This window comes from Mytilus edulis, chromosome 7 (genome assembly GCF_963676685.1).
Source record: "Mytilus edulis chromosome 7, xbMytEdul2.2, whole genome shotgun sequence".
NCBI lineage: Eukaryota > Metazoa > Mollusca > Bivalvia > Mytilida > Mytilidae > Mytilus > Mytilus edulis.
The window spans coordinates 92,982,565-92,995,778 of NC_092350.1; the positions used below are offsets into that span (position 1 = coordinate 92,982,565).

Here is a 13,214-nt window from a genome sequence, read left to right on the forward strand (position 1 = left end):
ATGTTTTGTAATTTTGGTCTGATTTTCGGAATCCTCTGGTTTTATCCATTTGAATGCATTAACAAATTTTGCCAGGTGACCCCCATTTTTCTTTTTATAATTCTTTTACATGTATAATGATAAGCTGTCTGTTAAAGTCTTTTAAAATTTTAATTATTTTTTAATAGTTTTTGAGGACTTTAACTTGTCAATGATAAAGCTATGAAAAGTCAAGAGAGAACATTTTCCGCCAAAATTTCAATGGCTTATATACCGAAAACGAGCACGGTGACCTATATATTTTTTTCGCTCTTTGTATTCCTTTATTAATCCCCTATTGATATAAACTAGTGTTTTGAAAAGTTAATTACTTTGAAACTGAGAAGCGAACTCCCTTAATTTCACAGGGTGTTATCATAATATATCAACTAACGAGAGTAAACCCGATGGAATGTCTTGCCTTAAAAGTTTGAATAACATATGAATGTGACATTGGCATGCAAATGAAATCAAAGTCAGATGAAAACTGCCAGACAGACAGATATATCTAACAATCAGTCTTTACACCTAATATAGTTGACCTATTACTTATATATATAGTATCTGACAAATGAACGAAAACATATAAAAATAACATTGTTCAGAGACAATGTATGTCTCTGCATTGACCAAAGAACAATGAAAAAGAAGTCAAAGTTGAATGAAATCTGTCAGTAAGGTTTGTACATGCTACAATCATGCCATACACCAAATATACAAAATGTAGTTGACCCATTGCTTATAGTTTCTGAGTTACGGACTAGGCGACATAACCGTAACCTTTATCACTGATCTATGCAATGAAGTCAAGGTCAGTTGAACCCCGTCTGATTGATATTATAGACCTTGCAAGAAACCCATATATCAAAACACATAAAATGTGAGAAATTTGCATGACAAAAAAAAAGCAATCGCTGAAGGTGTAACACCACTAATTCGGGCCCGGCCAGAAAGCACATACCAGAAAGTAGTACATATTTAACACAAAATAGTTCCTACACATGGACATAACTTTCAAAATATTTAGAGTATTTTATTAATTTTGGTATCAAATGAAAGCTGCATGACTGGTGATCATTGTAGAACAATTTTTGACTGATAAATTTGAATAATAAAAAATGGCATGAAATTTAAAAAGGAGGGTACATTTTGCCTTTTGTCAGATCGGAAGTACCTGTTTTGGTACATCCGAAGTTCCGGGAACAAGTTTTTTCTTATATGCAATATAAGGTATGTTGATTTTTTCAGTACAGGACACCAGAAGGTGTTGCTTTGACATGCAATGATTGTCACTTTATTTGAACTTAAGATCAAAGAGCTGTGACCACTCGAAATTGAGGAATTTAACATAGAAAGCAATCGGGCAATTAATTAGTGGTGTACTTCCTGAACCATGAAAATGAAGTCAAGGCAAATGAACACATGATAGTAGAAAATTTCATAATATATGGTTTCTGAAGTATCCATTTCTTTAAAATATAAAGCATGAAACAATTACATAACGCCTTAATGAAATCGGATTTATACCCTTATGTCTCGCATTCTACGGCTTTTGTCGCAGGCGAGACAAAACGTTGGCCTACAATTGCATTTAAACAAGCCCATTTGTCTCTAAAGGAAAGTTGTCTCACTGGCAACTTTTCATCATACAGCAATCCTAGTTAAATTTCCTGGCAGCTCCACTAAAAATGAGATCTATCATTTACCTGAAGTTTAAATAAATGATGAATGTCTTTTTCTAAATTTTCACGTATTTCCGGGGGATAGTGTTCAAAATTTTATTAACAAAAAATCTAAAAATTGTCAATTAAACAAATTAACAAATCAACCAAAGATGACATTTTCTAAAATAGTCCTTGTAACAAATTTATAGGTCAATCAAAATTACCACTTTCTGAAAAGGTCCATTTAACAAATGAAATATCATCAAAAGTTGACACTATCTGAAATAGTCCTTTTAACAAATTAACATATCAAACAAATGTGACACAATCTGAAATGATCCTTTTAACCAATTCAAAAGGCAACAAAAAATGACACAATCAACAAATTGTCCTTTTTAAATCAATAAAAACAAGAGGCTGTCAGAGCGACAGCAAACCGGATTAATTAATATTTATCCGTGTCCTGGCATTTTTCAATATTACAGGAACCATAAATGATGCACGGTTAAAGTGAAAATCATCAATATCAAACTTGACCTCCATTTTGTCATCAGTAACAACATATTAAAATTTGAAAAGCTTTGGTTGAATGGTTCATGAGTTAATGCACGGACAGGACTGGAAACGCCATTTTTCAATCTTTCAAGAACCATAACTCCAGAACCGTAAAAGTCAAAATGGTCATTATTGAACTTAACCTCCATTTTGTTGTCAGTAACAACATATTAAAATTTTAAAAGCTTTGGTTGAACGGTTCATGAGTTAATGCACGGACAGGACTGGAAACGCCATTTTTCAATCTTTCAAGAACCATAACTCCAGAACCGTAAAAGTCAAAATGGTCATTATTGAACTTAACCTCCATTTTGTTGTCAGTAACAACATATTAAAATTTTAAAAGCTTTGGTTGAACGGTTCATGAGTTAATACACGGACAGGACTGGAAACGCCATTTTTCAATCTTTCAAGAACCTTCACTCCAGAACAGTAAAAGTCAAAATGGTCATTATTGAACTTGACCTCCATTTTGTTGTCAGTAACAGCATATTAAAATTTTAAATGCTTTGGTTAGACGATTCATGAGTTAATGCACGGACAGGACTGGAAACGCCATTTTTCAATCTTTCAAGAACCATAACTCCAGAACCGTAAAAGTCAAAATGGTCATTATGGAAGTACACCACTAATTAATGGCCCCATTGCTTTCTATGTTAAATTCCTCAATTTCGAGTGGTCACAGCTCTTTTATCTTAAGTTCAAATAAAGTGACAATCATTGCATGTCAAAGCAAGATCTTCTGGTGTCCTGTACTGAAAAAAATCAACATACCTTACATGGCATATAAGAAAGAACTGGTTCCCGGAACTTCGGATGTACCAAAACAGGTACTTCCGATCTGACAAAAAGGCAAAATGTACCCTCCTTTTTAAATTGCATGCCATTTTTTTATTATTCAAATTTATCTGTCAAAAATTGTTCTGCAATGATCACCAGTCATGCAGCTTTCATTTGATACCAAAATTGATAAAATATTCTAAATATTTTGAAAGTTATGTCCATGCGTAGGAACTATTTTGTGTTGAATATGTACTACTTTCTGGTATGTGCTTTCTGGCCGGGCCTGAATTAGTGGTGTTACACCTTATTGAACTTAACCTCCATTTTGTTGTCAGTAACAACATATTAAAATATTAAAAGCTTTGGTTAAACGGTTCATGAGTTAATGCACGGACAACATTTGGTTGCCGCCGCCCGCCCGCCGTACATCCCCAAATCAATAACCGACATTTTTGTCACAAAAATCCGGTTAAAAATCAACCAATAGATAATACTTTCTGAAATGGTCCTTTAAGAAAAATTTCCATATTAACAAAAGATGACACTTTCTCAAATGATCTTTTAACAAATTAACATATAAATTAGAGAGGATACAGATGATACTTTCTGAGTTGATCCCTTTAACAAATTAACAAATAAATTTAAGATAACACTCTCCGAAATGATCATTTTAACAAAATAATAGATTAATTAAAGATGACACTTTCTGAAATGATCCTCTTAACAAATTATTATATCAATTCAATATGATCCTTTCAACATAGAATAGATCAACTAAATATGACACTTTCTGAAATGATGAACCTATAACAAATTTAAATAGTAACCGAAGACACATATTAAAATTGCCTTTTTAACAAATTAACAGATTGACACATGTGACACTATCTGTAATGACCATGTTAACAAATTAATAGATCAACCAAAGATGACACATTCTGAAATGGTCCTTTTATTAAATTAACAGATCAACAAAAGATTACAATTACTGAGAATGGACATATTGACAAATTAACAGACCAACTAAAGACAAATATTAGAATGATCCCTTTCAAAAATTAACAGATCAAATAAAGATGACACATTCTGAAATAGTCCTTTTAACAAATAAACAGTTCAACCAAAGATGACACTATCTGAAAGTATTTAACAAAATGGTTTGGTCAAACAAATAATAAATACTGATAAATATTTTTATTATACCTATATTTTGTCAGACTCAAACTATATCAACACATACATGTATTTATATTTTTACAATGTAAACAAAATATAATTTAAATTACACAAAATATACAAAAAATCAGTATATATCTTAAAATTATAAATTATAAATATATTCAAATTTTCTCAAGAGATTTATTTATAGTACACAATCAGTATAATTACTAAGCTAAGACGAAGGTCTACCATGATCTCCCAAGATCAACATAAGAATCCAAATAATCTTAAGATCACTATATGAAAAATATGAAAAATTTCCATTGAGAACACTGATGTTTTCATACACCGATATTCAATAAGCTTAATATATAATTTGAAACAGAACAAGTAAAATATTATGTTTTACTATCAAATTTTTCCTGTATCGTAAGACTCGATTTCATCAATTCAATTCTTTTCCTTGTTTACACTCAAAAACAAAATATGTGACATGGACAAATATACAAAAGAATATTTGCCTTAGGGTTTATGGTTATTTCATATCACTTTAAATCTTTCTTATAAATATCTTTTAGTTCTACAATATGGTTACCAAATATATGATTTACATCTGGTATCTTTCGTCCCTCTTTTACAGCAATTAATAATTAGTTACATGTGTATTCCTACTACTTTGCAAATGTCTAAACATCACATATTATTAACAACACCGGGAAAACAAATATAATCAAAAACTCAAATTTGTAACGTATGTCTGACAGTAATGACAATATTGACAAATAAACAATTTTAAATAAACATCATAAATTCAATACACACTACATTTTAATAATTTAAAATAAAAAAGTTACCAATCCTTCAAAACTTCAATTAAAATTAAAAAGTATTGTATCAAGCTCAGCTTTCTTCTAAAATAAAAGACATCTCTGCTATGATACATTTCCATATCGTCAGACAAAAACATACCGTGAATCACTGATATATCAAAAGACAAAATAATCAATTAAATTGCATCAAATGTGAATCACTGATATGCCAACAAAACAAATAAATCAATATCATATCATGATTTTGTGAATCACTAATGTAAAAAAACAACCAATTAATACCATTGCATAAAACTGTATCAAAAAACAAACGTATTAATTCCACCACATACCAATTTGTTAATTACTGATATGTCAAAAAACAAGAATCAGTACCATTGCATAACGACAACATTTGTTGTACCACTGATTAAAACAATGACCTATCAATTTTAGTAAATTATATATTCACAAATTCAAGGGTTTGTTGACATGGTTGTTTAAAGACACTTCACAAGATATTTTGTCATCTTCATTTAACATTTTTTACATCTGCACGAAGCTCTGGTACGTTTGCAGCTTCTTGTGTACAGTTTGGGTAAAACGTATTATGTAATACAAGTAGAGAAGAAAACAAGAATCAGCATGCATAGCAAAAAATGAAACTAATAATAAAATGATATTATAATACTGGAACGTAACACATAAGACATTCTTACGGTATTCCAATAACACAACTAGACCAGGGCTTCCGCCATAAAACTGAACTTAGTATTAAGAGTTAGAAATTTGGTTAGAAACAGTAAAGCAAGGGACTGATTGTTTTCCTTCATTTCAGAGTCAAAGTACAAAAAATATTCTAGAAAGTTTCATTACTGCAACATTTTCAAGGCCAGAAATAAAAAGGCAAGCATAAGTCTCATATATATATAAAAAAGAAGATGTGGTATGATTGCCAATGAGACAACTATCCACAAAAGACCAAAATGACACAAACATTAACAACTATAGGTCACCGTACGGCCTTCAACAATGAGCAAAGCCCATACCGCATAGTCAGCTATAAAAGGCCCCGATAAGACAATGTAAAACAATTCAAACGAGAAAACTAACGGCCTTATTTATGGAAAAAAAATGAACGAAAAAAAAACAGTAATAAAAAAAATATGTAACACTGAATTACAGGCTCCTGACTTGGGACAGGCACATACATAAATATGTTTACCAGAATGTATACATGTACAGTGTATATGATGACATACATACCAGGGATGGGCACGATTACTGACAAATGTAATCGATTAATAATCGATTACATGAAGTATTTTTGTGCAATCGATTAATAATCGATTACTCAAATTTTAGTATGTAATCGATTACAATCGATTACTTTATCAAAAGTAATTACATTACTTTTCGATTACTTTCAATTACATACTTCAACATTTCAACAAAAAATAACATGAGTAAAACACAATTATATTGCTCAACATTTGTATATATAGTGGAAATTAAGATCTTTACCAAATGCATCATTCAAAGCATTGTTTCTAAATTATAAGTTAATAGCTGCTTTTTAGATCAAATCTCTTGATGAAAATTAGAAATATTTAAAAAATCTTGTAATTTTGACTTTCAACATATATGAAAGATGTCATCGCATTGCAATAATCACTTATTCATAACTAATTGTTTTTCAAAAAATTAGCTTTCTTACTGACACGTAAGCTTTTTTGTTTTTACTCTTTCAAAAATTTTTTTTTAGCATAGTTAATTACAATGTTTAAGGAAATATAAAAAAAAAGTAGAATAATTAATTAGTTCAGCTAATTTTTAAGATCAAAATTTATTTTTATAATGACATGCATGTTTTAAAACTTTTGTTTGGATAACCACCCTAATTACAGATTATTTAACTGCCACTGGAGTACAATTTATAACCTGGGGCTAAATATTGTAAATTTCCTTCTTTATTAGACATAAGATAATTGAAATAAAAACAAAGTATGTTTGTCATTGATTAGAAGACTTTGATCATCTCATTAGTAAAGGCAAGAATGTTGTTAACTTCTCCAATCAAATTATATACAAAATATATTTATAGTGTCAAAGGGATACATGTATCTATTTCTAAAAAGAATTGCTATGCATTGCCATTGGTTCATTGTTAAAAGGATTTTGTGTTCTTTTTTAATCTAATTTATATACATGTATATATATCATAACATTTAAGAAACCAACTGTTTATGTATTCTAAGCTTTAATTTCAACTCTGATTGAAAATGATGTTTTCAGGAAATTTAATACAAATAAGCTTACTACTTTTAAAAAATGTAGTACAGAACTTAACGAAAGACAGACACATTTCTTATTTAAGATCTATTTTATTTTTTCAAATCTATTTTCTTATTTAAATATTAAAGCTCTTGAATTATTGACAAGCACATACATCCATTTGTTTCAAAAGCTAGATATAAAATAAATTTAGGTAGGGGAGGGATCTGGTTACTCATAATGCAGCTAGAGACATTAGATAGAAATAAGGCAGTTGCTTAAATCTCAAGTATTGTTAATGCATAATATTTTATCTGTACTACAAAGTGATAACATACATATTTTCCTCTGAAATAGGTTATTTTTCATCAAATTATTTTACTAAAGTAATCGAAATTTAATCGAAAAGTAATCGATGATTACATCCAAATTTTTGCTGTAATCGATTAAATTACGATTACATGTAATCGAAAATGTCTTCGATTACAGATTACTGTCGATTACTTGAAAAAATGTAATCAATTACAATCGATTACGATTACAGATTACGATTACCCCATCCCTGATACATACAGAGTAGAACATGAACCAACATTATGTAGCAATAATTCATAATTTCTATCCAAGAGGGTTATTTCTATATGAAGGTATACACAGACGCAGGTATTGATCACATTTGAGTGTGACTTATATATCAAAAGGGGTCGCTTGAACAGAGGTAATTTAAAAATGGGTTATTAATGATTACCTGCTGCTAAGATTTCTATAAAACATGTGTTCTGATCAAATGATATGAAAGATCCCATGTTGTTAGCATCTATATACAATATAATGGAAGCTTGGAAATATGGGATTTTCCATCAATCAATATATATGAATTATTAACTATACTAAATATATATAAAAAGATCTATACGTTACATTAATTATTTTGCATAACATACTGATGCACGCTTTCTGCTTGTCATTTATTGTATATTATGTTTTTTTATATATATATATAAAAAAAAAGAAGATGGAGATCTGGGTAATATTACAAAAGAAACAGCTTTTCAATGAAACAAGTATCCATCAAAGTTTAAATAAGGAAATGGGATATGATTACCAATTACACAACTATCTATCAAAGTAAAATTACGGATTACGGATATATTTACCAATTAGACAACTATCAACAAAAGTAAAATTATGTGATATGATCTGATTACCAATCAGATTATCCAGCCATGTGATAAGAATGAGATGTGGTATGATTGCATATTAGACAACTATCCACCAAAATAAAAAAAATGACTGCCAATGAGACAACTATCTACCAAAGTAAAACTAGGAAATGGGGTATGTTGGCCAATGAGAAAACTATCCACCAAAGGAAAATAAAAAGGTATGGTATGATTGCCAATGAGACAACTATCAACAAAAGTAAAATTATGTGATATGATCTGATTGCCAATCAGATTATCCAGCCATGTGATAAGAATGAGAGGTGGTATGATTAGATATTAAACAATTATCATCCAAAATAAAAAGAAGATTGCCAATAAGAAAAACTAACCAAAGTAAACATAAGAAGATGGGGTATGTTGGCCAATGAGAAAACTGTCCACCAAAAAAAGATTAGAAGGTATGGTATGATTGCCAATGAGACAACTATCTACCAAAAAGCAATTTAGGCCCAAATAGTATACCGGTAAGGTGATTTATACGACAATAACTTCTGAGTTTAATTGGGTGATTTAAAAAAAAACCAGACGTTTACCAAAATGTTTATGTTGACCCCTACCCCAGATGCGTGTGTTTGTGTGTGTGAATACCGGTATCACTAAAGACTGGTGGTGAAAACACAAAACGATAACCTGCATGTGCGTTGTAAAAATAAGAAACAGAGTAGAGTAGTGTAACAGGAGTAGATATCAAACCTTTTTAATAAATAACAGATCATACTAGCGAACGAAAAATATTAACAGTAATGTATGATCATGTTCAAAGTGGTAGGTATATATAAATGTTTGTGTAAAACTGAGATAAAGAGTTAAAATTCATTGACCAAAAAAAAAACGAGTTAAGAAAAATTTGGTTCCACCTTATTTGTGAGATTTGTTAACATCATTACTATAGATGTATGTCCATTATCCGTAGCAATCTGTAAAGGAGATTTCCCATCAAGTCTCAATATCTGTGTATCTGCTCCTTTATCTAACAGTAAACGTACAATATCCTCATGTCCTACTTCACTTGCATAACATAATGGTGTGGTGCCGTCTTCTTTTGTCAGGTTAATGTTAGCATTCTGGTCCAGAAGACAAAGGACGACATCTATTCTACCCATAAAACAGGCTATGTGTAATGGAGAAGAACCGGCTACTACATCAAAGGCATAATCTACTGACCTCTTGCTGACATAATATGTTACATGTGATGATTTATTCTTTACAAGACTATCAAATAATGATTGTTTTCCTTCGTCCAATGTTATACTTTGATGGTTATTTAATGTATCTGTAATAGACTGTTGACTATGGATACACATATTACAGTCAGCATTGTTCTCTAACAGTAACTGTATTATCTCAATGTTTCCATCCAGTGCACTGAAATATAAAGCATTACCTCCATCACATGTCTGAGCATTCATGTTTGGTTTATGTTTGATTAATAGCTTTACAATACTGGTATTGTTATTAATGCACGAGGAGATCAATGGTGTGAAGCCATTATTGTCACATAGATCAACATTAGGATTCTTCTCTAACAATAACTTGACTATATCAGTATGTCCTTCGTTACTTGCTGAATTCAGAGGACTCCAGCCATCGTTGTTATATAGATCAACATTAGGATTCTTCTCTAACAGTAACTTTATTATATCAGTATGACCTTTTGTACTTGCTGAATTCAGAGGACTCCAGCCATCATTGTGACATAGATCAACATTAGGATTCTTCTCTAACAGTAACTTTACTATATCAGTATGACCTTTAGTACTTGCTGAATTCAGAGGACTCCAGCCATCATTGTGACATAGATCAACCTTAGGATTCTTCTCTAACAGTAACTTTACTATATCAGTGTGTCCTTTAGCACTTGCTGAATTCAGAGGACTCCAGCCATTCTTGTTACATAGATCTACATTAGGATTCTTCTCTAACAGTAACTTTACTATATCAGTGTGTCCTTTATCACTTGCTGTATTCAGAGGACTCCAGCCATCATTGTGACATAGATCAACATTAGGATTCTTCTCTAACAGTAACTTTACTATATCAGTGTGTCCTTTAGCACTTGCTGAATACAGAGGACTCCAGCCATCATTGTGACATAGATCAACATTAGGATTCTTCTCTAACAGTAACTTTACTATATCAGTATGTCCTTCGTCACTTGCTGAATTCAGAGGACTCCAGCCATCATTGTTACATAGATCTACATTAGGATTCTTCTCTAACAGTAACTTTACTATATCAGTATGTCCTTTAGCACTTGCTGAATTCAGAGGACTCCAGCCATCATTGTGACATAGATCTACATTAGGATTCTTCTCTAACAGTAACTTTACTATATCAGTGTGTCCGTTATCACTTGCTGTATTCAGAGGACTCCAGCCATCATTGTGACATAGATCAACATTAGGAGTCTTCTCTAACAGTAACTTTACTATATCAGTATGTCCTTCGTCACTTGCTGAATTCAGAGGACTCCAGCCATCATTGTGACATAGATCAACATTAGGATTCTTCTCCAACAGTAACTTTACTATATCAGTGTGTCCTTTAGCACTTGCTGAATTCAGAGGACTCCAGCCATCATTGTGACATAGATCAACATTAGGATTCTTCTCTAACAGTAACTTTACTATATCAGTATGTCCTTTATCACTTGCTGAATTCAGAGGACTCCAGCCATCATTGTGACATAGATCAACATTAGGATTCTTCTCTAACAGTAACTTTACTATATCAGTGTGTCCTTTAGCACTTGCTGAATTCAGAGGACTCCAGCCATCATTGTGACATAGATCAACATTAGGATTCTTCTCTAACAGTAACTTTACTATATCAGTGTGTCCTTTATCACTTGCTGAATTCAGAGGACTCCAGCCATCATTGTTACATAGATCTACATTAGGATTCTTCTCTAACAGTAACTTTACTATATCAGTATGTCCTTTAGCACTTGCTGAATTCAGAGGATTCCAGCCATCATTGTGACATAGATCAACATTAGGATTCTTCTCTAACAGTAACTTTACTATATCAGTGTGTCCTTTATCACTTCCTGTATTCAGAGGACTCCAGCCATTCTTGTTACATAGATCTACATTAGGATTCTTCTCTAACAGTAACTTTACTATATCATTGTGTCCTTTAGCACTTGCTGAATTCAGAGGACTCCTGCCATTCTTGTTACATAGATCTACATTAGGATTCTTCTCTAACAGTAACTTTACTATATCAGTGTGTCCTTTATCACTTGCTGTATTCAGAGGACTCCAGCCATTCTTGTTACATAGATCTACATTAGGATTCTTCTCTAACAGTAACTTTACTATATCAGTGTGTCCTTTAACACTTGCTGAATTCAGAGGACTCCAGCCATTCTTGTTACATAGATCTACATTAGGATTCTTCTCTAACAGTAACTTTACTATATCAGTGTGTCCTTTAGCACTTGCTGAATTCAGAGGACTCCAGCCATCATTGTGACATAGATCAACATTAGGATTCTTCTCTAACAGTAACTTTACTATATCAGTGTGTCCTTTAGCACTTGCTGAATTCAGAGGACTCCAGTCATTTTTGTTACATAGATCTACATTAGGATTCCTCTCTAACAGTAACTTTACTATATCAGTATGTCCTTTATCACTTGCTGAATTCAGAGGACTCCAGCCATTCTTGTGACATAGATCAACATTAGGATTCTTCTCTAACAGTAACTTTACTATATCAGTGTGTCCTTTATCACTTGCTGAATTCAGAGGACTCCAGCCATCATTGTGACATAGATCAACATTAGGATTCTTCTCTAACAGTAATTTTACTATATCAGTATGTCCTTTATCACTTGCTGAATTCAGAGGACTCCAGCCATCATTGTGACATAGATCAACATTAGGATTCTTCTCTAACAGTAACTTTACTATATCAGTGTGTCCTTTAGCACTTGCTGAATTCAGAGGACTCCAGCCATCATTGTGACATAGATCAACATTAGGATTCTTCTCTAACAGTAACTTTACTATATCAGTGTGTCCTTTATCACTTGCTGAATTCAGAGGACTCCAGCCATCATTGTGACATAGATCAACATTAGGATTCTTCTCTAACAGTAACTTTACTATATCAGTGTGTCCTTTATCACTTGCTGAATTCAGAGGACTCCAGCCATCATTGTGACATAGATCAACATTAGGATTCTTCTCTAACAGTAACTTTACTATATCAGTGTGTCCTTTAGCACTTGCTGAATTCAGAGGACTCCAGCCATCATTGTGACATAGATCAACATTAGGATTCTTCTCTAACAGTAACTTTACCATATCAGTGTGTCCTTTATCACATGCTGAATTCAGAGGACTCCAGCCATCATTGTTACATAGATCTACATTAGGATTCTTCTCTAACAGTAACTTTACTATATCAGTGTGTCCTTTAGCACTTGCTGAATTCAGAGGACTCCAGCCATCATTGTGACATAAATCAACATTAGGATTCTTCTCTAACAGTAACTTTACTATATCAGTGTGTCCTTTATCACTTGCTGAATTCAGAGGACTCCAGCCATCATTGTGACATAGATCAACATTAGGATTCTTCTCTAACAGTAACTTTACTATATCAGTGTGTCCTTTAGCACTTGCTGAATTCAGAGGACTCCAGCCATCATTGTGACATAGATCTACATTAGGATTCTTCTCTAACAGTAACTTTACTATATCAGTGTGTCCTTT

The 13,214-nt window shown here is 32.0% G+C and overlaps 1 protein-coding gene across 1 annotated transcript in view; it reads right to left on the reverse strand.

The window, feature by feature from the left end:
• Positions 1-9,326: 9,326 nt before the first annotated feature.
• The window catches only part of LOC139483511 (ankyrin repeat domain-containing protein 17-like), an 81,489-nt gene continuing 77,601 nt past the window's right edge, over positions 9,327-13,214 (reverse strand). Inside the window, exons 17-20 of the mRNA XM_071267532.1 lie at positions 12,729-13,024; positions 12,068-12,158; positions 11,375-11,737; positions 9,327-10,324 (exon numbers count right to left, since the gene is read on the reverse strand). Of these exons, the coding sequence (XP_071123633.1) occupies positions 9,327-10,324; positions 11,375-11,737; positions 12,068-12,158; positions 12,729-13,024 (1,748 nt within the window). The remainder of the gene's footprint in view (positions 10,325-11,374; positions 11,738-12,067; positions 12,159-12,728; positions 13,025-13,214) is intronic.